The sequence below is a fragment of the Meleagris gallopavo genome, chromosome 7, assembly GCF_905368555.1.
Source record: "Meleagris gallopavo chromosome 7, MGAL_WU_HG_1.1, whole genome shotgun sequence".
NCBI lineage: Eukaryota > Metazoa > Chordata > Aves > Galliformes > Phasianidae > Meleagris > Meleagris gallopavo.
The window spans coordinates 20,408,605-20,434,232 of NC_139410.1; the positions used below are offsets into that span (position 1 = coordinate 20,408,605).

Sequence of the window (25,628 nt, forward strand, 5' to 3'; positions counted from 1 at the left end):
GACGGATACATTTTGACAAAGCATTTAAGGAGGAGACAAAGGCTTTAGCAAATGAGATTTTATTGTAATAAATTAGGACCGGAAAAAAAAAAAAAGTTTAGAAAAGACTTTCAAAAGGAACTGAAGCTGTGCCACAGTGGTTGATCTTGAGTTAAAAATAAAAGCTTTAAAATGTAGATGGAGAAAATGAGAAAATGATTTCATTGTAAAACTACTTAGTAAATAAATAAAATTCTCCATGTCATACATTTTAAGTAACGTGATAAGCAAATCTAATTGAAAAGAGCTAGGTTATAAATTCTATTGTAAGGACCCTCCAAATTTTGTTTTACTACTTAAGAGGAGTATTCAAGACATTATGTAGACATTAAGATTGCAGGCACCATATAGCTAGCAGTAACATTTCTGTCACATACTTCACTGCAAGCTATATAGTAACTGCAGTTTTAATCTCTTCACAATGTCCAGAATGTCCTTTGGTTTAGCTGACTAAAACTCTCTGTGTAATGCAGAGAACCATCACTTATTCATAACTGACTTTTACTCATATGAATAGCCCAGCAATAGCTTCCACATAGCCATTATTGAATAATTGGCTTTGTTATATCCCAATGTAGATATCTGTCACTAAAATTAGTTACATTTCCCTTCTACTTTACTGAAAACTTTTTTAATGTTTCATATTAGAATTTCCAGAAACACTAAGCTAGGCTATCTTCTAGAACTTACTTTTTTTACATGACTCATTTTTTGATGGTCTGTTCAGGGAGGCAATCCAATTTCTGCACTTTTTTGCACTGACAGGCTTAGATAGGGTCCTGACATTGATCGCAAGAAAGAGACAGGTCTTCCCAGAGGCACAGAAAATAGACTTTTTATTACAGAAAGTGGTGGGGAAATAAATAAATAAATAAATAAAATTGACATCTGTCTCTTAACATTTCTGATGAGTTTGTAAAGGGGACTCTGGCCTCTCAGTGATAGCATGTAGAGAACCAACAGTAAGCAATTTTATCTTCTTTTTTAAAGTTTTTTATTTTAAGTCTTATTACTCATCCAGTTCATGCTGATGGCTCCAAAGCTGAGAAATCTGTTGTGAATGGACTCAGAATGGCATGAAGATTACATTAGTCTGTATCCTTAATTAATCTCAGAGAAGAAAGAATTCCTGAATATCCACAGACTAACAGTGGCAACAAGCAATTTACAGTTAAAAACCATGTAAATTACAGATCCCTTAATTGTGTTATTTAAGCAAGACTGTTTTGTGGGCCCTCATCATTAATGCTAAGAGAGATTATTGGTACCCAGAAATTTAGCAGTCTCTTCTGGTTGAAAGAGTATCAATATGTATCTATTTTTTATGATTTGACACAATAACTGAGTTATAGGAAAGTAGAACCATAATCTTCAAATTTTTATAGATAATATTTTTCAAAACCATCCTCTCACCTGAAATATATGCATCCTAATTTTTTACATGGTTGATCAAATGATTTGTACCTTAATTAGATACACAATTGACTGTAAGACTGTGTTCTGATTTGCAGACATGCTGGACACTCACAGCTTTTCTTAAAGTGAAGCTCTCATATATGGTGGATCACACAAGAAGAGATGGACCTTGTAGTTTCACTTGTATATTTTTGTAATCTGGCTAGACTCCTCTCTGTCAGTTCTAAAAGATTAAGAAATAAGCTGCAATTTTCCCCAAGGCTAACCTCAGCTGTTGATATGAAAAGATCTATTATATGATCACGATTTCAAATGAACCTTCAGGTTCTCAATGTAAAAGAAGGCATGTAGGACAAAGAGGAGCAGCCTAAGACCTAAAAACAAACCAAATTATTGAGCTATATATTTGCAGTAGTTTGATTCAGTTGACGTTGTTGTACCATTTACAACGTCATGCAGTGACTTGCAGACAAACAATGTTTCAAAACTGTTTCCTTTCGAAAAAAAAGTTGACAAAAAGCAGAAAATTGTGAATTAAGGGGAAACAGTTTTGATATGTCTTTCAATTATGCAGCAAGGCGTACATGTAAAGAAAAATTGGGAGGTAAGCAGAACCAGCATTCCCTTATTACTTCATGGGAAGTGTATTATTATTTGATTCTCCTGAAATATCTTTTTTTATTGAATTATTTGCTATCCTTGTTCTCAATGAGCAATTGATATAAATTATTCAGGAATTATTTCCTTTATTTACAACCATACTTAGCAACCTCATACAATAAAATTTCATATTTTATTCTCATTATATATTTGGGCTTCATTATTACTGCAGATGTAATTATGGAATTAGAATAAATTGTCATTTAGAAGGTGCACCTGAATAGAAAAAATATCAGAGAACATTACTGTGATGACAAAATCAACATACCCCAGTGTGGTGTAGTAATTCATATCTATGCAAAGATGCCACCAAACTTCGAGAATAGACTCTTTTGTATTAGAACAAGAAGGTATACATAGTGCATAGAAACAGAAAATAAAGTCCTTGTTTTGATCAATTTTAGAAAAAAATAGAAAGCATTTTACACAATTTAGAAAATTAGAAAACATTTTTATTGAAGCAACTGCTATTGAATTGAGTAAGAAAATGGCCAAGGTAATTACAGATTTACAGCAATTGTGAATAATAATTCCTTGAAGGTGATTGTTTCCACTAAAGCCCCATGTGATAGCTGAACAGGCTAAGACATCAAAACTGATAGTGTTTTGAGAAGATTTCACAACATATGGTGGAAATGGAGCAGTCAGAAAGCCCAGCTGCTTTGAAGTATGTAACCTGGAATCATCCTTAATTAGTCCAAGTCATTCCCCTAAGATCTACTCATCTGAGAAAGGGAATGCCTGATTTTGCTGTTAAGAAAAGGTATTCAGTATCTTTATGAATTAATAATTTCAAGTAATCAGTATTTTGTATGAGCTCTTTGTTGTTTGGCCTTGAGCCAAATACTACAATACTATATCTGTTCTGCGATGCTAACACAGAATGGGTAATACGTTTTTTTGTTTTTATAAGTACTGATTTTTTTTTTCAAGATCAACATTCTCTTTTTGATGCTTGTATATGAGGGAAAATAGGTAGGTACAGGTTTTCAGACTGTGATTTAGTTGATTCTGAAAACAATGAATGTGATGAATGTGTCAAGTATGTAAGAACTAAGACTGATGAAAAACAAGTTGTAGGCAGAATTTTGGCAAACCTCATTTCTCCAGAACAGATAAACATTCCATGATGTAATGACCTTGGAAATTTTTAAATTTGGTAACTTAATCCATGAAAACCAAGAGGTTTGGCGCCCATCATGAACTAATAGAAGTCAGGTCTCTGCTTATCCCTTGTCAAGACCCAATGAGATCCAGCAAAGTGGCAGAGTCCTCTGATCCACCTGGCATGCATTGCCTGAAATAAGCTTTTAAGTATGCAGTTACAGCTGCTATAAAACAGCTGTGAAACAAGTCAGTGTTTTACATAACCTTAGAACCGTACAAAAACGTAGTATGGAAGAGACCTCTAGAGGCCATCCAAACCAGCCTCCTACACAAAACAGAAATAACTTCAATTAAGTCAAGTGGTTACTATGCTAACTCAGGAAACACTTTCTGTGTTTAGGCTGAATAAGCATATATTTTCCCAGAGAAAATCACCGATAGACAGCAATAGCAACTGATGTGTGGAAAAAGGGAGGAAAGAAGGAAGAAAACTGTGGATTTCATGGGCCAGAAAAAGCTGGCATTTTACAAGGAACATTGTTTGTGTAGCTAACATTTAGGATATTCACTTAGAGGCAGTCCTGAGTTATATTTCCAGATAATTTTGCCTGTTATCTTAGACCATCTGTTAAAAAATTCTTAGAAATGACCTTGAGCACCAGGACCTCAGACTCAGGACTCGCTCATTCTGAGTTCTCTGACCTTAAACAGCCTTGGGTTCTCAACTCTCTTCTGGTGCCAGACACCTCACAAATGCAGCTAACAATTTAATACCATTTTTTGCAAGCAACGTATTTCCCTTTTAGTGTAATAGTGGTTCAAAGACAAACTGAAATACTGGTAGACAATTTGAAAGATAACATTCAAGGAAATAGTTATGTTCCCACACATGACTGACAAAAGAAACTGATGAATAAACTGAACATTCTGGCAATTTGCAGATAGTGAGATGATGATAAATCTGGTGATAATTATAAGGCAGTTATCTTCTATTGCTGGTTAGAAACCATGTGATCTTAAGCATATAAGGGAAAAGCAGTAGAAAGGGTGTTTTTCTTTTGTCTCCAGTATGAGAGAAGAGTATGGATTGATGGTGTTCACGTGCTGAAATCTGTGGAAAACAGTTTCTGTTTAGGGTTTGTCAGTGCTTGGAATTTTTATCTTCAGATTAGAAGAAGTAAGAAAAAATGAAGACCATTCAGCCCAATCAGCACAATATGTTGTTTGATGAATTCTCAATGACCTCAAAATAAATAAGGTCATGCTTCTTATCTGTAATCTGTCATATGCTAGAACTTGGATAATGCTTTCAGCTTGTCACTGGTAACAAAATCAATAGAGAAAGTGGATAACTATAACAGATCAGAAATAATGCTTTTTAAAAAAAGCGAGGAACACTCTTTAAATTATCTTTAAATATTAATAAAATCAGAGCAAAGGAAAAATCTGCAACCATGTGTATGAATTAAAAAAATGAAGGTCATAGGATTCCAAATATTTTATTTATGAAACTGATTTAGTGTGCTGATTAAGTAGTGTGCTAATCAGTGTGATCATATGCAATTGCAATGCATTTACTGAGCTTTATGAATGATATAGGTGATGCTAAGAAATGAAATTAGTGGGGATTTTACTCACTAATATAAAATATATCTAGAGATATAAATCTCTAGATAATATTTACTAAAAGCACCTTATTCAGGCCATCTACAATTTTTTGTATGGAACTGTACTAAAAAATACAAATCTAAATGAAGCTGATTTTATGAATGTCTAGTTAATATTCATAGTGTTTAGAAAACATGCAGAGTTCTTTCTTCACAATACCAGCATAGACTTGTATTAGAGTTATCTTAGATAAGTCTGTTTTTCTGAAAAGCTACATAAATCCTTCACTGAAACACATGGTAGAATTCTCTTTAAGGTGATTTACTTGTATTTTCAAGTATAAAATTTTAGTCAAGAAATGTATATTTTACACTAAGGCAGTGTCTTTTCAAATATCAAAATTAAAGTAGCAACTTTTTATTTAATAACTTGGAAACTGGCATGAAAAGGTATATACATCTCCAGGCATAGCCTGTTTGGAACACTTCTACTAGTAAGTGAAAAACACAGCTTTTCACAGCTTTGCATTTTCTTCTAATCTAAGTATCCATCTTCTTTGAATATATTCCTCTTTCTAAATGAATTCTATTAATTATGAAGAAACTTACTTTCCTTTGAAACAAAAGAGCTACTGCATGTCATAGTCTCACATTTGTACCACTTTGTTCTGTTCAGAAAAGTTTAGTTTTATTGGGTTTGTAGGTGGGATAACAATGAAAGATTATAACTGAAGGAAATACCTTTTGCTGCAGCTTAGTCTCTAATGATGTTAGTTGCTGGGCTTGGAATTGAGCAAGAAATCAGTGCCTAGGGCTCACGGTCATCCTGGAGAACTCGTTAGAGGCCAGCTAACTTATTTTGACAAATTTTGTTAGAATAACCTGCTGACTGCAGCTTCCTTCCAGCTTTTCAAGCAAAGCTTAAAATATGTTACATATAGGGTGATTATTTCCAGATAAACTATGCTTTTTTCTCTCTTTTTCACGTGTATTGTACCAAGCAAGCTAAGGAAACTGAAAAAGTGAGTGATCCATTCTGCAGTTTAAACACTGTGATAAATTTGACAATGCATTTGGAAAACAAAAAATACTGGGAAGAATCAATCTTACAGCCAGGCTTCAAGACATTTTTTATCCCGGTTTATACTTTTCATACCTGCAACCATGCATGTGATAACCTACGGTACCAAAAAGATTCCAATATGTCCTTGGTTAAATCTTAAACTCTCCCAAACATGAGCTTAATTTAGCATTACATAAATGAGGTTGTTCTAGTTGCTTTTGAATCTCTGGTGTCATTTTAACACAATAGTTTTGTTAGAGCAGCAGAGCGTATCTTCCTCCTAGTGTGTCTTTCCATATTTCCTAAATCCAAAATATATTTTTAGATTGGAAAAGCAAAAAAAAAAATGTCTCACTTAACATCCAGCTACTGGTGGAGGAAAGACAAGTTTATCTGAGAGGTTCTTCATGGCTTTTTTCCTGTAAATGCTCTGCCATTTTCACTGCATAAGCAGTATGAATTAAATGGATTGCTCTAGAAATCAGGATTCTTTTATGGGTTGGTTTTGCTAACAAGATGTGATTTATATGATCACATTCCATTTCTCATGGCCAAATACATTTTGGTAGGAAATTTCTTGACAAAATTTGGTACAATGTTAGATAATGTACTAAAAAACTAGAAATGTTGTGAAAATTGAGATTTAGGCAGAATGGTAAGACAAAATGTCTTCTTAAAATGAGTGATGCTGGCATTTGTTCATTCATCATAAACACCGGAGAGTCATGAGGGAGAAAGACTGAATTTCTGAATGAAGCTTTCCCAAGCCACCAGTGCAGTTTCAGTTGAAGTCAACTTTTTAACCTTTTAACCTTTTAACCTTTTAACTTTTTAACTTTTTAAACAGTAGAAGGTCTAATTACTAAATGCAAATTTTCTAGAAATTGAAGTTTGCTTATTTTTTGATTATGGACCAATAATTTAGCATAAAAATGGATATTAAATTTAAATATGCATCTAAGGATAGAGATCTTTTCTCCTTTTATACACTGATCCAAAATGCTATGTCAGCCGATACTGGGATTACAGAACAAAAGTAGAGCTTGTACCTGCTTCATCTTTATTACATGTACTTTAGATATTCTCTTACAGCATTTGTGCTCTTTTTCAACTGAATCAAAATGTTTGGCAACTGTATAAAGGTACATTTTTTTCTGAAATATATTAAGAGAGACTATAAAACACAGGCACAAAATCTGCTTTGTTTCAGTGTCGTACCATGAGCTAACAAGAGAATATATATTTTAGGTGATTAAAAATCACAGCAATAATTTAAGCTTTTTTAAAATATATGACCCCTAATGTTTTCTTGTTCAGACATATAAATGCTTGTTAACAATTTGCTGGTTATGTTGCCAGAAGAGCAATGAATAGCTCATAAACTTTTCTGCATTTTGAAGTGTTGTATTTTCTATCTTCTTCAATAATACTTCTTCACTTCTTGGAGAATTCATAAAGAGCCTTACACAACTTTTAATACGTATTCAGGCATCAATGTTTGTAAAAAATAGTTGCCAATAACTCCTTCTTTCATTATCTGCAAATCACAATGATTTAAATATCAGTAAAGCATACTCAAAAAATCTATATGCTGCTGTGTTGCGCTGACAATGCACTATCTACCCAGTAATTGGATACTGAGTGGCAGGAAGAGCCTCTGAGGTTTAAGATCTTTAAGCCATTTCTTAATTTTTCATGGAAAATAATGCATAGAAAATGAACTATAAAAATACTTCTTCTCTTTAAATATCTATATTTATGAGAAAATGAATGATAAGTTAAAGGTAGTGAGTTTTCTAAGTTATTAGATACGTTCGAGTGAAGCAATTTTCTTTGTCAGCAACATCTACAAGTATATTAATTCCATCAAATTTGCACAATTTACTGAACAAATATGAAGACAATCCTGTTGTACCGTTCTGTTGTCAGGGTACACATAACTTTCCTTGCTAATTTGGTGATTCTGTGATGCTGCATATTTAAATATCATTAGCTGAATATACTTATTGAATTATTTGGTAGTCACATGAAAATGCAGCGCTGTATGAGCTCAGTCTTGTAAGGCACTCAGTATTCCCAAGATATCCCAGTTCTCTCAAATTTCCAGTAGGATTTGAAAGTACTTATCATCAGGAAGAATGCTATCTTGTCAAATAGAGACTAATTGGAACATATTTTGGGGGGAATCTTTGTAAATCTTTAAGAGTCAGAACAGTTCTGTGATTCTTTCAAATAATTGTCAACTTACTTGATAATGACATGGCCTCTCTCTTTGTGTTGCACTGCTGTATTGGCTGAGATCTCAGACCTGCAATTACATTTCTGGGGATGTCAGTGTTTGTGGATACCAGAACATCTCTATAAAATAAGCACTAGTGAGGACCTGGCAGTTTTCCAGTACAGGTGCTGTAATGGCAAGGCACCAATCCAGTTGCTGTACACAGCTAAGTCATGTCAGTAACGGATACATACACTGCATGGATGTGGGCTTCAGGCATGGGATCAGATCTTAAATTTGATATCTGTTTTATCATGTATTTTAGATGACATGCCATAAAATATTATTATTTAGAAATTTAAACAGCATGCTTATAAGTATAATGAAATATATTTTAATGACAGTCTTAGTAGAAAATGTGAAAAGCAGAGGAGAAAGCTGTATAGAGAGATCATTTTATATTTCTAAAAAAAGCAAAATACAAATTTTGGATACACAGAAAGATGTTGTGAAAGCTTTTCTCTAGTTCCTGCACATCATTATGTATCAACCCCCCTTTATAATTATGCATTCTAATCTATATATTTGTTTCATTCTTTAAAAACATCTTAAAAACCTTCCAAATATAGCTCAAATGCAACTGGCTATTGCAATGTCACTGACATTGAACCATTGAACCAACATTGACAAAGAACCATGTAAAACCCTTTTGGCATTCTATTACTTGTTCAGTGTTGTTTCCCAAAAGCATTCTTAGCAAAGATTGGAAAAGCACTTCCTTCTTGGAGAAACTCATCTGCTCTAAATATGTATTTTGAAGTAGGTTTCCATTTGATAAGGCTTGCAGCTACAGCTGCATACGTTGTAAACATAACAGTGCAGGAAGAATTAGAGGAATTAGAGAACCGGAAGGCAGGTGCAGACAGCAAATTCCCCCGCAGGCAGAAAATATTCACCTCCACTTGTAATTGGAAATGTTATAAATATGTAACTGTAACTAAACTACCTAAGGCAGACAGAGAACAATTTAATTGGAGGAATTTGAATGGTGAAAGCAACAGTATTACGCTCACAGGTGCTCAAGAGCTGTCTACGATGATGTCAGTCACTATTCTTTTTGAATTTTTCAAAATCAAAATAGCAATCTTATGGCAATTAGAATTATAATTCAGTTAAAATTTTTCCTTTTCTTAAATTTTAACAATAATAAACAGTATTAAATTTCAACTTCACTGAAATTGCTTGGACATTTAGTATGAAAATTGCCTAACACTAGATCAGATAGATTCCAAGGACCAACCAAAACTTACCCATTTTTACTTCTTTCCTATTATCTCATTGTCTCTGAAACTGCAACTCCAGCCGCATATTGATTTACTGAACATCCAAAAAACTTTTCAGAAAAAGTCTGCCTTTCGTTACCTCAAAAAAAGGCTTAATTTCGTGGCATTTAAAAACAATCTGGTTTCTGGAACAAAATGTCTCAAAACTTAAATAAGGCTTGAGTTTTTTCAGACATTAATAACAAAAAATGCATTTCAGTGCCTATTTAAAATTACACTTACTCTTGCTGAATATGTGGGCATAATCTAAAAACAAAACAAAACGAAAAAAAATCTATTGTGCTATTTCTAATTCTGCAAAAAAAAAAAAAAAAAATTGAATCCATTGTTTAAATTAGAAAGATTTATTACCTCTTGTAACTGAAGTTCCCAAATGGGATCATAGGACAAGCAAAGACAACCCATATTTTCACAGTGCACCAGATATTCCTTAACAAAAGCTTAACTTTAAAAATATGAGGCCACTAAGCATTCTATGATAATACCTCACAGGTCTACTTCAAACTGTCTCATAGAGAATGGTAAATATCAGCATTGTATCCTAAGTATCATGCTATAAGATTTTAAAAATTTAAAAGAGACATGTTCACTTAAATTTAAGTTCCCTTAAAACAGGAAGAAAATTATTAACATTTCCCATTATCATTGTTTCTTGATTAAGATGTTCTTTAATAGATATCCTTGAAGAATATATTAAAATGTCTTTTAATACGGATGTGTGAAAGTAGAATATAAAGCTGGATTTCACTCTAAATGAAAAGCACTTCAAATTTCTTTCAATAATGGCATAATCTTATTAGTTGGTCAAGTCAGCATCAAGGGAGACAATCATTCAGAAAACTGAAATATGAAAGACTGTAACAGTCTTGTGGGGAATTAGATAATGCCTGTCATCAGCAAGCATATGTTGATTTAATTTCCATTTACTCAATAATGCTTGCGTAACATTTATTTTTAGGTCTTTTTAGATTCAAAGATCTCTTCAGGATGTCCAATTTGTAGAAATCTCATGATAATATTATTAATAGAGAAGAAAAGAGTAAAGATGTCCTTGCTAGTTATAGCTTAGTAGCTTTATTTTTTGAACTGTAATGTCATTCAAATTTAAGGTCTATGGTTGTGCTAAAAGCATTTTTTTACTGGGGCTTTATAGGCTTTATTGTTTGTATATGCTCCATCATTGTGTTTTCTTATTTCTTTGTTTTGTTTTCCAATTTCCTCGAAAATGAGTTCTTGTAAAGTGTGTTCATATAAACATGAGCTCAAAGCTATATGTTAAAGGAGTTGAGGCATTGTACATGGATTTTACTCGAGGTTGGAGTTTTTGAATTGTAGTGGTAACGTTCATTCTGCACCATGAACTGCATCAGAGAGCAAACAGGAAGAGTAGCTTTACTTTACTTGAACTTAGGTGATGCTACTAAATTTTATAGTCACGAATCACTGAAAATATTGTTTAATCCAAATAGATTTCCATTTTCTGTAAAATTACTTAGAGGACATTGAGATTTATTTGATCAAATAACCTATAGGAGCCTTCTACAAAAATAAGAAAGGTATTAATTTTCTTATGACACCTTTTTCTTTTGATCTTTAAGAAAAAGAATATGTTTTATACTCCATTAGTGCAGTTATCTTGTTACACTCAGATGGTGAGTGTGTGCTATTTTGGCTTTCTGTTTCAACCTTGAATCGCTGTGTTTGGATTAAAAAATCTAAATAATAGAATTATTTTGGTTCTATTATCAGGTTTTTTACATTTTTGTGTAAATATTATATGTTGGCTATACAAGATATAAGATATTTTATATCTTTAATATGCTTTCTACAATGGAGAATTTTGAAGTGTCTTCAGTTTTTTTTTTTTTGTAGAATAATATTCAAGTTTCAGCATACAAGAACTTAACATTTGATAGATTTGCTATAGATTCCCTGATTTAAAGATGCAGGAACGTTGTCCATTCTTTGAACAGAGCTGTTTGCCTCACATTGGACTGAGTTCAGTGAGCTATTGGCAAAATACATATACATTTTCATTTTATATAGTGTTTCTTAGAAATAAACTTTAACATTTTATTTCAGTGCGTGGACTGGTAGCATCTTCCATAGTTTCATGAATGGTATTTTATCAGAGGGATAAATATTAAATATTATATTAAAGTCTTCAAGTAATGTAGGACTATGAAGTTTGTTAAAATGAGAGGTGCTGTATAAGATACAACCTTGTTAGTACAAGTTTCACTTTATCTGTGGCAAAAGTAATAGTGACATAACAGTATCTAATACAGAATAGATCTACATAATGTTAAATATGTAAATTTAACAGTTCATTTCAGAGATAATTTGTGATTAGACATAGGAAATTATCTTTCTGAAAAGCTAATATATTAAGCTTTGTGCTCATCAACTTCCACGCTTTGTATACCTCTATTTTATAACTGCCATTTACTTGTTTTTTTGTTCCCCTGTGTATCTTTTATTTTGTTACCTGGAAACATTGCCCCCTCTGATCATATTTTCCGGATGTGTATTAGTTCTGTCTATGATGAGAGGTTTTACCTAGTCTGCAGATGTGCTCTATATTGTTTGTGCAAGTGTACTGCAATTATGTATCTGCTGTCAATTTGGAAATGCACAGCACAAAAACACTGTGATTTCTTAACAAAAGTGCTAAAGGTCCGGTGCTTTCTGAATAAAATTCATACAGCTTCTGGCCTATGCAGTCAAGTTATGTCCACAGAGTTAGTTCAGTTCTTCTTGAAAGCATCAGGCATCCTTCCTGGTTTCCACATTCATGGGCTTTATATAGTTCTACAGTTGCTTGGAAAGTCATCTATGATAATACTTCATTACACTTCCTTGCAGGTGGTGCTTTGATACCTAGGAAACCACACCGCAATTCTGCAGAGTGGTTTGACAGAAGCATTTCTTTAACAATTTGTAACAGATGGGTTATAATTTATTACTTCTGTTATGATTTATTAAATCTGTATTATGTGCCTTTATTTAGTTTCTAGTTCTTTGGTTTTTACTGTCAACATTTGCATTCTTTAATAAATTCAAATTGAAAGTGTCTCAAGACAATTCTCTTCTGTGTGATACAGAGCAGCGTTGGCTTCTCAGTGTCTCTTGAAACTATGCTGTTTGCATAATAGATAATAAAAACAAAATGTTTCATACAGGAAATAAAAATAAACTGAGCAATATCTCCATTAAGTTGTAATATCAAAATTAAAAAGAGGAAAGAACAAATATTTGTGCAAATTAATATTAAAAATAAAAAGAATAAACTAAATTTAGAAGAATTATAGATCATTGCCGCTACGTAATAGCTTCTGTAAATGATTTATGCTGATTATCTCTTTCAAGATGTTTTCAGTTTAGTAGATAAATATTTTCTCCATTGTCAGAAGTCAGAGAGGCTAAATGTCAGCTTGCCTAACATCACTCAGAAAGTCAGTGGCAGAGACTAGACTATAATTCTCAGATCATCTAATATTTTGCCTAATGTTTTACCTGCATAGTCTCTTTTATTAAGGAAATTGAAAAGAGAAAAATCTTAGTGTTTCCCTGAGAAGTGTGAAATATTCTTGCTTCACATTGTACTGCAGAGCGCATAACAAGACTCCCCTGCACAAAGCAGTTATTGACAGTGTGCTGTACTGTACATCAACCCATTTAGGCTCCTTGATGCTTCATCAAGAATCACTATGCAAAACAGGGTCTTTTGAACACAATGTAGTGCAAGATCAACATAGGTTGGCCAACACCAGTATCCAGTCCTTGCAAGGATGTCACACAAAAGCAAAATGACAATTTCATCTCATGTTCAGTCAGAAAATGATAAGAAAGCCAATAATGTGTTTTCTCTTTTTTATATGTGTAACTATGAGTTTTTTGTTTGAGAAGGTCCCATCTTCCTTCTCTCAATCCAGTAAATAAAAGTCATTACATAATGAGCGTGTCTTTACTTTCCATTGCATGTAAGTAAGCAATGTAGAAACATAAAGTTCTATATTGCATTATGAACATAGAATTCACAACCATCAGTTAGTCTCTTCTGTTGTGTCCAAGAAACCATAATGAAGAAGTTGGATCAATTTCTGCTGTGATCACTATTTCTGTTCTCTCTTTTTGCCTGTTTTTTTTTTTTTTTTAAGTGTTCTATTTTTTTGTTTACCTCAATCTAAACCAGTCTAGAAATAAACGTAACTTGAATAAGAGCCAGGTTTCTGGAGAGTAAGTTCAGTGTACATTATACGTTGCTCTGAAATGAAGCAAACCAGCTAGAATTTTCAAACTAAAAGAGAAGTAAACTTTATTGCTCTTCTCTAGTTTGTTTCCTTCATGATTTGAAAACCCAGCAGGATGACATTGATATCAATTTTATAACTAACTTGCTACATATACTCATAGAGTGGTGGTATGAAAGTATTAAGTCTGCTTATGAGATTAAGCAATACCTCCTTTTCAGGTAGCTGTCTGCCAGTGTGTTTAATGTGTAGAAAAAAGAAAAACAAGACAAAACAAAACTAACACCACTACTGAAGTGCAAGCCCTAGTTACAAGATAAAAAATAGGTGAATAATCTCTACCATCACTTCAGCATGATACTTTATGGCTTCTTGAAGGTACCATATAATCTTTTGAATGGCTTAATCGTTTCATTCTTTACAGCTAAAAGGAAAAGAGTCGTTATTAACCCCGGTGTTCTCACAACATTTTCAGGGTAGAACTTCACTGAATAAGTGCCACTTGGATTGCTAAGGATGGGATCTAAGGTTTATAAAACACTTGCTATTGGAAAGCTAAATAGAAAGAATGTGCTGACCCTTATAATTTTACAAGATTATGTTCAGGGAGCATGAAATTCCTCAATCTTGTGCAAACTGAAGTCTCTAATCCCAAGCTACTTACTGCTAAACAAAAGCAGAAAGTGTTGCTGACACTGTATTTCTCCTTCCAGTCATAATTCATTTCAGCATGTTTATTCATTTTAGTTACTTTTGAAAGGTCTGATTTTTTAAACAACATTATTTTTAATTAGCCAGGAGAGAAGAAATAAGTAGAAGTAACTGGTGAAAAATGGACATATAATTTCTTGAATATGTCTTGAATTATCACTTACTCACATGCATAGTAACTGAAGGTTCACTGTCTAATGTTTGCTCACTGGTCTGTGTAAAATTAAGTGGTGATTTGAGTCCCATAGGATTTGGATAGTACTTTCAGCACAGAAAGCAATAATTAGCATCATTGCTGACAGTTTCTGTAAGTAGGCCAAGCATTAAGTAGAGGCAAAAAAACACAAAAAACAAACAAACAAACAAACAAAAAAAACCCTCATAGCTTACCTTATCCTTAAAGGTTTTGTTCCTTCATGTCAGAGTTCATGTCAGACTGGAGTAGCAGCCAAAGGAAATTTGGTTTATCTTGTGCCCACTCTGCACTTGTTCTTTCCAACAAAGCAAACATTTCAACTTGAAGAGCAAGTAAATCAAGCAATCCATACAAACATAATTTCCAAATAAAATTGCAATCCAACTTAGAAAACACCAACAGATAACATATCCACACTTGCAAAGGGATGATAAAAAGTTTTAGATATTGATGATGAAAGCTGAAGTGAAACAAAAGGCAATACTTAGTGGAACCTCTTTGTCACACTTTTAGCTGTGCTGTAACTATAGCTTGAATAAAAATCATCCATGCATGAAAGTGGAGATAGCTGTCAAGGGCATTCACAGATCTTTATCTAACTATTCAATTTCTGTTTGCCTAATAATTTTGTAATGACTGTGGGCTCTTTTGGAGTGAATTTAAGCCAACGATAATAGGCTTGCTTTGGGAGAAAAACACTACAGCAAGAAAAGTGTGTTACTGGCCATGGACATGGTCATGGTGGCATGGTGGATAAAGAAACTTGATGGCATCTTTAATTATGCTGATTTTAGATTTTATGGCCCAGGTATGGCACTTAGTGGGTGATGCAGGGAACAAGAATCAATCTACTGTGTAAAATTGTCAATGTATTTATTGGGTGTGGTAGATGTTACGAATTATTTGACATGGTATATTTCTTATTCTAGGTTCTATCCTTAGGGGCTGATGTTCTACCAGAATATAAACTCCAAACACCTCGCATCAACAAGTTTACTATATTGCACTATAGTCCTTTTAAAGCTGTCTGGGACTGGCTTATTTTGTTGCTGGTAATATACACTGCCATATTCACCCCTTATTCTGCTGCCTTCCTTCTGAATGATAGCGAGGAACGGAAGAGAAGAGAGTGTGGATATTCTTGCAGTCCACTGAATGTTGTAGACTTAATTGTGGATATTATGTTTATCATTGACATTCTAATCAACTTCAGAACAACATATGTAAACCAGAATGAAGAAGTGGTAAGTGACCCAGCAAAAATAGCAATTCACTACTTCAAAGGCTGGTTCCTAATTGACATGGTTGCTGCAATACCTTTTGACCTGCTGATTTTTGGCTCTGGCTCTGAAGAGGTAAGCTTAAATAAATGAGAAATCTTAAATCTGAAGTTCTGACTTTACTACAATAATCTGTATATCCAAATATATATTTTTTAATAATTAATTAATAAGCCTTTTAGTAGTTCCATCTTTTAAACTAAAGATAAAATTAAATCCTTCTTACTAGAGTAATTCAGAATATTGTCTGTCAAGGAATGTTGTCCTGTCAACGTATTTCATTCACGGGAGAAAAAGTTGAATAATTCAACTAATATTTTTCAATTAATCCATATTTGGATACCACTACAAATAATGAAATAAATATAATGTATGAAGGACTTGTTCTAATGCTTTTATTTTAGAATTTCTGCTCCTTTGATTTGATTCTTGCTTTGTAAAAACTATCCATAAAGAATCTAAATGTCATGTTGGTATTAACATAGTAAAATAAATTACCTCTATTCAAAATCTTTAGATCAGATGTCTAGTTGTGTAAAACAAATTAGATGAAGTGCAAACTATGTTATTTGATAACAATTTACAAAAACATCAGGTTGTTGTTTATTTTACCAAGAACATGGACTACCAAAAGAAGATTTGGGGTGAACCTTGCCAGATTGACAGTTCATGTGGCTAATGACTTCATTCAATCTGTAGAATGGGTTAACAAAATGCTCAATATACGCATCTGAAAATTGACCAAAGGTGCATATAAGACATACGTTGTATTCTGTTAGCCTGACCCAATTCTGCCTTCTTCCAAAGAATTTTTATTTAATTTAAGAAGGTCTAAAGTTGTAACATATATTTTGATGAAAACTAAACTGACAGGTAGAGAGTTGTGTTTATTTCTTATTGTGATGTATAGAATACGGGGAAAAAAAAAAAAAACAGCAAACCCAGCAAAATATGATTCTGTCTCTTTTCAAAGAGCAGACATCCATTTCTTAAAGAAACAGTTTTGCACATATTGATATAAGGGACAAAAATGTTTATCGAGCATGTATACATTTCATTAACTGAGGAGAGGAAAGTAAAAACACTGAATTAATCAGCAATCTTAGCATGAAATTCCTCTGTGTCATGATATAAATAAGTCAAAAACTTTTTCATTTTAAAATTAATTCATTTTTATTAAAGCCATTTATGAAACAATACATATTTTTATATCTGCCTCAAAAAGTCTGAACTGAATTCTGAACATACACTATCTATTCTCACAAGTGACATTTGAACCTATGTATTTAAGAGTCAATGCAAAACAACTAGTGCATACAATGCAATGTAGAAGTACATTGAGAGTCTTGTGAGATCTTTAAGTCCTACAAAAAATCAGAAGTATGATGAATATTAGTTGTGCTTTTCTTCATTTTCTCAGAATTTATAAAAAGAAAAAGTTTTCTTGTACTTCTGAATAAAATGATCTAATTCAGCAGACATGGAAATCAAATAATAACAGTCCAATCAATAGTGATATTCCTACTGATTTAAACATGAGCATACACATTCAAGGTAAAATTACTCTCCAGAGTAATCTGGAGACACATGTAGTGTAATAGCATGCAGTGGAAGTAAATTTTGTTAAACGAATGCAGTAAGAAGAAAAAGTAATAAAAAGAACAGAGATAATGCATTAATAGTTCTCTTACCAATAGAGAACTTTTCTGTACAGAATGTGACTAAAATGCTCAGAGATTCAAGAGAAACTTTGTTCACCTTTTGCTTTTATTATGTGTGGTAGATCTCCGTCTTTCAAGATTTTTTTTTCTGCAGTTTTGATAACACACACACATAAAAGACAAATATTTTGACAGTGGCATTACTTGGACCATATCTTTCCCTTGCAAGAACAGTCTTCTCTTTCTGATCACGAAGCACTCATTGCAGCCAAAAATTATGTTCAGTGAAGAGAAATGTGGAACAACATGAATTACAATGGGGACAAATTCCAAAGCTTAGTGAAGGAGTGCTCATTGGATTTCACCCTGAGCATCATTCTCTACATCTCCCTTGCTACAGAAATCTTTAACAATAATGTGCTAAATGCTGAAGTTTGAAGGGACAGTTTTTAACATAAGATAAAATCAAAGGTTAATAGCAAACAAGTGCATTCCTGCAAATCAGTACACAAATATCAAACGTGGAATTGGAACATAAATTCTTGGACCATGTAATGAGTTTTTCCATATTACAGTGGTAAGTAATAAGTAATTGAACAGTTATCAGGAAAAAGTTTGTTTACCTAACCAGTAATATAGACATTATGAACAGTTAATCATGCCATAATGAATTCTCTCTTTCATTCATGATATTGAACATGTCAATCACTTTCTCTAAGCCGCGATGTACTGTAGTTTTGCTTCCTATATTGCTAACTGTAACATTTTCACTGTAATCCCTTTTGAGAGTTTAGTGAGAGGAAGAAAATGTAAAACTGTTAGAATGAAGCCTTTTTCATTTAATAGATTTTTTTCAGTCACGAGAGTTATCTCTTTTATGAAAAAGCTATTTTTTGTTACCTGGAGATTCTTCAGAAAAGATCCCCTATGAACAATTGTATTGAACTCTCTCCTTATTAAACAACATAAGCTCCTAAGAGAGCTCTGTGTGTGCTCACCCAGCTTTGAAACACCTCGATATCAAACTGAGTCTAGAAAGGGCAGGAGATAAGAATTCAAATAGTACATGCAGCAGTATCTGAATGCTTCCATTTGAGCTGTATTTTGTCACCCATCGGAAAGCAACAGAGTATGACAGTTTACTTTCCAATTTCTGAACTTAGGAACTAATATAATTTAAAATGATTTTTTTCTGTTTAAAAAGACTCTTAAAATGATCATGCCTGGTAGTAAATGTTTGCCTTTCTGTGTATGTGTGCTTTAAATATTAAGTAATATCTCCAACATTAGGGAAGAGGAAAAAAATGGGTAATTGAACTTGGTTTCTATTCTTTTGAAACTTTAATTATGCTGCTTATCAGAGAGATCTGGTTCAGATTTTGAATAACTAATAGTTGCAATGGCACAGGTCCTTAAAACATACATAGAGATAATGTCCATGTATAAGTGAAATGCTGCTAAATATTTCTATTTATTTTTAGGTACATAGATTGAAAATGATGCAATTTTTCATCTATTCACCATCTTTACAGTTTACACTTTACACAGATATAGACATGTTGTAGTGAAAAATCAGATGGGTGTAGAGCAAAACAGAATTTCTTCTCTTTCATCTAGAACCTACTGCAGTAAAACATATCTACAAGTGGTGGTAATGGTTTTAGGAAGATAATTTTCATATTTTTAGTTTTATTTGAGGGCAGAATACTTAGCTGAAATATGCAGAAAGGAGCCTTTTTCTGTTTCTACAAATAATATTGATCAAAGCCATTTTACAAAACATGATTTTACAAAAACTAATTTACAAAACATAAACCAAAAAACATCAGTAGAAAAAATGCTGCATTAGGAAAGAAAAAAAATACATCACAGTATCTATTACAACATACATACAAAATGTAAGAGTGAAAGAGAGTGAAAGTATCTTCTATTGGTAGCAATAAATAATTAAAAAAAAAAAAAAAAACAGGTGGTTTGGGGGTAAAATGGAGACATACATTCAAAGCACTCTTATTCCTTTCCAAGTTTTGATATATCTTCACTCCACTACATAGCGTATTTGTTAAGTAAACTTAAAAGAAGAATCCCACAGTTCTAGAATAAGAGATTGAACCTGATAATCCTGACTGCAGCATTACTGATCAGTGTGCTTTAACATCATCTTCAAAAGGTTAAATTCTGGCATGTAATAAAGATTTGTCCCAGAGAGAAAAAATATAGCTGTGCTTAATGATATAGTACTCATGCCTTGTAGATTTAATTGCAGGCTTCAAGAAAGGGAGAAGGGTGCTGATTATTTAAAAAAAAAAAAATTAAATAACAAGAAACTACTGAGAAACTGAGGACCTTACAATACCAGAAAGCTGGAAAGAACCCAGCAGATGAAACACTGTGTAAGCAAATGCAACTTAATGCACATTGGAAGAGACATTTTGAGCTTCTCATACATATCAGTGGTTTTTTTTATTTATAAAAGAGACAAATAAGACATGACATTATATATTTATACATTAGTGATAATGGATGTGATGAAAAAATGAAGAAAAAAACCCCACACACAAATGTAGAGCAAAACTAAGGATTTGGCCATCAGTGAGAAGGTCATGAGTCATAAGTGGTTTTTTGCACAAATAGAATACTATTTATGCAGATAATAAATTAGGTCAAAAATACCAGCTCTCTCTTCCAGAATGATACAATAATAACTTCTGAATAATACCCTCTGCAGAGATTGATGCCTTCCTCTTTCCAGTCGTGCTGTCATCAATTGCTGTCCATCAAAGTATCTTGCTGCGATGATCACTTCATTATCAGGACCCAAGACATTGTTGGTATAAACAAATCTCACTGTTAAAAAAGAAGACTAATCAGACTTAAGAGTACCCTATTGTAATATGTAAAGATTTTGTACGATAAGTTCAGCATCCTATACCCAGAAAATATTTGTCTAGGAGGCAAATAACTGGCAAACTTTAACCTTTCTCAAGGAAGAACTGAACAATTATTCCAAAATAATTTGCACCTGGGATGGGGTAATATGTACAATGTACATATATGTAATATATACATGTATAATGTATTATGTATGTCATATGGACACTTTACCTACAGACTGGAGGACATATCCAGGATGAGATCCTGGAGAGCAGCTCCACAGAAAAGGACCTGGGGTTCCAGTTGGTGTCAAGCGGAATTTAGGCAGAAGGGTGCCCTGGCAGCCAAAAGAGCCAGCCATACCTTGGTCTGCATCTGGCTCAGCGCTGCAGCCAGGCAAGAGAAGGAATTGTCTCACTCTGCTCTGCACCGGTGTGGCCTCACCTCAAGTACTGTGAACAGGTTAGGGTACCAAAACATAAAAAGGGTGTAAAACTAATAAAATTATTGGAGAATGTCCAAAGGAGAGCTACAGAAACGTTTAAAAATTTAAAGGGGAAGACATGAGGAGATGCTGAGGTCACTTGGTTTGTTTAACCTAGGGAAGAGGAGACTAAGGAAAGAATTCATGCTTTCCACCTTTACTGCCAGCTCTATTTCTAGAATCAGTGCCTCTCCATCGTTTTAAAGAAAATTAAACTCACAGTGAGTTTCTTGATTGTTTGAAACTTATCTAGCTCCACTCTGCTGATTTCACCCTGAATACTTGAAGTTTACTTGCATTATATATATTAGGTATACTCCAGAGCTCACATGGATGCATTATCTAAGCATAAGTTTGACACAGAGGATGCATAATATTAGCAAGTCTTATCTTAAGGATAATATGAAAAATTGTTGACAAACTTGGGATTCACAGTCTACTTACATATATTTTTACAATGCAGTGGAAGAAAATGTTGAGTCTTACATAGTTGTCAAGATATGACTACATCAGTAATAAAATGGTTTCAACTACACCACTAGAACAAATGCTAGCTTTTCTAAAATTTACTCTTGTCATTAAGGAATTATAGTTAGTAAAGCCTGATCTAACTTACAAAAAAAATTCCCTAATGGCAGTATTTGCACACTGAAGCTTAATTTAGGACTAGCTTTTGGAAGGATACATGGTTTCTCAGACTATTGAGATCACAATCAATGAAACAGCCTTTTTAATAGAAATTCTCCGTGATTTGTTACCCAGCTTTACTGTCCATTAACATCTTGCTTATTTACCCAGAAACATAGACAGTTAACAGTTGATTTTACTTGTTAGTATGTCCCAGCAGCCAAAAAAGTTTTCAAGGTTCATACTTCATAAGAAAATGTCTAGAAGAAAAGTTATGGTGTCAAGAGATTATTTCTATTTCCTTTTCAAACAATCAGTGGATTTTAATTCAGCTGCCAGTTTCTTCGTTTTTGGCATCTTTTATTATCACACATAGCAGATCAAGAATAATAATCAAAATGAAAGAGTACTCAGCAGATAATGACAATGGTCAATATATCTTCATTTAAAATATACACTGCTTATTGTTTTCTTCACTGATGTTATAATAAATTTGATAGTTTAAGTAAAATAAAATCAGGATTGCATGTGAAATGTTTACTCTACTGCTTACTTCTCAAACATTATGAAATTTCTTCTGCTTTGTTCATTGCATAGACTAAATTTGCTAACAAAAAAAAAATCAGTTTCTGTTTATATCTTTTATTTTTACAGACGACAACATTAATAGGTCTTCTGAAGACAGCTAGACTGCTGCGTTTGGTGAGGGTAGCACGGAAATTGGACAGATATTCAGAATACGGTGCTGCCGTTCTGATGCTCCTTATGTGCATATTTGCACTAATTGCACACTGGCTTGCTTGTATTTGGTATGCCATTGGAAATGTAGAAAGACCTTACTTGGCTCATAAGATTGGCTGGCTGGATTCTTTAGGAGAGCAATTAGGAAAACACTACAATAAGAGTGATGCAAGTTCTGGACCATCCATCAAGGACAAATATGTTACAGCACTTTATTTTACATTCAGCAGTCTGACAAGTGTAGGATTTGGAAATGTTTCTCCAAACACCAACTCAGAGAAAATCTTTTCCATCTGTGTCATGTTGATTGGCTGTAAGTAGTTTTACCTTATATTTGGATATTTTTTTCCCCTTGGTGTTTGAATAAATGACTTAAAATCTAAGCTAATAAGATTATAATAATGCAGCTAGAAGGGCAAATTCATAAAGAAATAAATGGTTTTATGTAAAGATGTGTTGTGACAACGCATTTTAAGGAATTCTGAGGTATCTGTGTTTCTTAGGTGATATTGGACCAAATTAAAATGGATATTAGACAAAACCTACAGTTTTTTAAGGTCTGTGAGTATCTAAGTATTTTTAAATGTTCTTTCTACTAGAAACATATAAAACTTATTTGAGCATTTTAGTATACTGGCATGAGATTTCCAAAAATATGTAGTACATCCAGTGATAAACCATATGCCCATATAACTTCTCTTGCTTATATTACTAGCTGAATCAGTGTAATAAGCAATGTAAGCAATACAGGCTATCTATACTGAGCATTCTGTGTTTCTGATGTCCAGACAACCAAATGGTCAGTAAATCTGTTTTGTTGATTGGACTGAAGGTCTATGAAAGACACTAGCCAAATTGTACAAGTTAGCCTTTTTTCATGCAGTACTTCAGAAAAAGCATTGTCTGTTGATAGAGAATCTGCAGATTGATCTAAAATGTACAGCAATTCCACTACAGTCTCCTTTTTGACTCCATGCTAGTTAATCTGTTCAACAATTTCATGCTTCTGTGTATAACTATAAGGCTTTCTGGTTTAGCAATAGGGATCAATATATTAACTTATGGACCAGTATAGTAGTTTAGCAAAATAAATTAATGTGTGCTGGTTCTAAAATTTTCCATTTTAGCTTTGCTTGATATGTGAGCAGGTTTCTTTTTCTGAATGATCTTGCTTCACAGAAGCACTGAAGTCACAACAGTCTACTCTTACCTTTGCATCCACCAGGTGCAAGGACTTTTTTGGGTTTCACATAGATTGTTTTTCTGTTGTAGAGTACTATGATAGAAAGTTGCTCATTATGGCATAACAAGCAAAAGAAATTTGCTAAATTGGGGAAAAACAGCTGTAGGTCAGCCAAAGGATATCATGATGAAATTGAAGGAAGAATTAAGAAGTGGAAACAGGTGATCATATGAACACCATGGAAGCAACTGCATCTGCCCAGAGGGAAGACATTAGCATATATTAATGAGTTCATGGAAAAGGATGAATGTGTATAATGTATTGACATATATATCTTAATTGTTTAAATTAGAACCTGAACTCTGACAGCATACACTTGATTTATGAAATCACCCAGTACATACCGTGAGAATGTAGGAATGTTTTTTTCTAACACCACATTGGAGTTAGAGAGATTTCTTTCTAGATTGAGGATGACAGATACTCAGGACTGGTATAGTCATATTTTTAAAGAAATAAGCATACTTTTTAGAATGCCATTGCTTGATTTTTCAGAGCTTATTTATAAGTGAATTGGATTTGTTCAGAACTCTTGTGTTTTTCACTGGAGTTTAATAGTTGAATATAAAGTTGCATAAAGAATTAAAGGTAGATAATCCACTGAATCTTTTTTCCTCTACACATAAGAAATAGTAGACTCTTTTGAGGAAAAAAAAAAAAAAAAAAAAAAAGACAAGTATCCTAATGGTGATATAATATGCTCTCTTTTGGCATTTTTATGAAATGTACTTGAATAAGGGGGAAAAAAGTGTTTAGGGAAGGTAAGTGAAATACATGAAAACATCCTAATGCCTCTTATGATATAAGAGAATTTTATTTATGTCAGATCTATTCAGATGCATAGTAGCTTGAAGAATTAGAAGCAAAGCTTCAATTAATTATTAAAACCGAAATCCTTATTTTACACATCCAGAAAAACTTCAGATGTCTTGGTACAGTTTACTTGAATTCAGATGTATTTTTAAATGTATCACTGAGATTGGGTGTAACAATACATTCCAGTCTCAGTTATTTTAAATTGAGAACCGCTCAATCTGAAACTGAGTCCTTTAGTCTAATCGGCTGCATTCAGGTAAAAGTTGCTTAAAATCTGTAATCCAAACTGTTATCCAAGTGTTGTATGTCAGGGTATCAGTGTCTGTAAGCAAATCCTGGATAGGGTAAAGAACTGAATTTCCAGTAGATTTAGGAAACTATAGCCCATCATTTTTCAGATAGCCATAGTTATATCTTATTTGTTGATTTAAAACCTGAACTATAAATTTATGTATGGCTTTTTACTTCTGCCTTTTGTTCTTTGTACTTAATTTTAATTACTAATTCTTAGCTCTTCTGGAGTGTGTAAAATTTGATGAATCTAACTTGCAAGTTCAGGGCTACAGATCTCTAAAGATAAATATTTCCAACTTGTTTACCATTCCATATTTAACCTTCTTGTGCAGAGTTGGTACTGATATAATCAAATAAATAGAAAGATTCAAGTACATCAAATCCACATCTAGTCTCACCTGAGCTGTTCTATACAAAATGCACTATAAGAACTGTTGCATTACCTGCAAAACTGAATGACAGGACTTAAGCACATTTTGTTTCTTTTTAATCTAGCATTAATGTATGCGAGTATTTTTGGAAACGTATCTGCAATAATCCAAAGACTCTATTCGGGAACTGCACGATATCACATGCAGATGTTGCGAGTAAAGGAGTTTATACGCTTTCACCAAATCCCTAATCCTCTACGGCAGCGACTTGAGGAATACTTCCAGCATGCATGGACATACACCAATGGCATTGACATGAACATGGTATGTTGTACTGTTTTTCAGGCATAGATCCTGAGGAGTAGATTAATAAATGTGAATTTAGAAAATGATTGAGAATCTTTAGTATTCATGAGTTTTATCACTATAAGTTAAAAACAGTGAATATAAAGCAATTATTGAAATTAAAACCAAATCAAATTTGGCATCAAAACATTTAGGTGCCAAGACCATTGCAAGCTACAGGAGAAATCTGAACTCTCATTGTGCGTAGAGAAGCTTGAAAATTGCGGATGACTATTAGAAGCTTAAGACAAGAAATACCATGGGTGGGCTTGTTTCAGA

The 25,628-nt window shown here is 33.2% G+C and overlaps 1 protein-coding gene across 5 annotated transcripts in view; it reads left to right on the forward strand.

The window, feature by feature from the left end:
• The window catches only part of KCNH7 (potassium voltage-gated channel subfamily H member 7), a 214,194-nt gene that overhangs the window by 151,965 nt on the left and 36,601 nt on the right, over positions 1-25,628 (forward strand). For all 5 annotated transcript variants that reach the window (XM_085228184.1, XM_085228181.1, XM_085228183.1 and 2 more), the window contains 3 exons: positions 15,543-15,968; positions 22,194-22,593; positions 25,129-25,328. In XM_085228184.1, the coding sequence (XP_085084310.1) occupies positions 15,543-15,968; positions 22,194-22,593; positions 25,129-25,328 (1,026 nt within the window). The remainder of the gene's footprint in view (positions 1-15,542; positions 15,969-22,193; positions 22,594-25,128; positions 25,329-25,628) is intronic.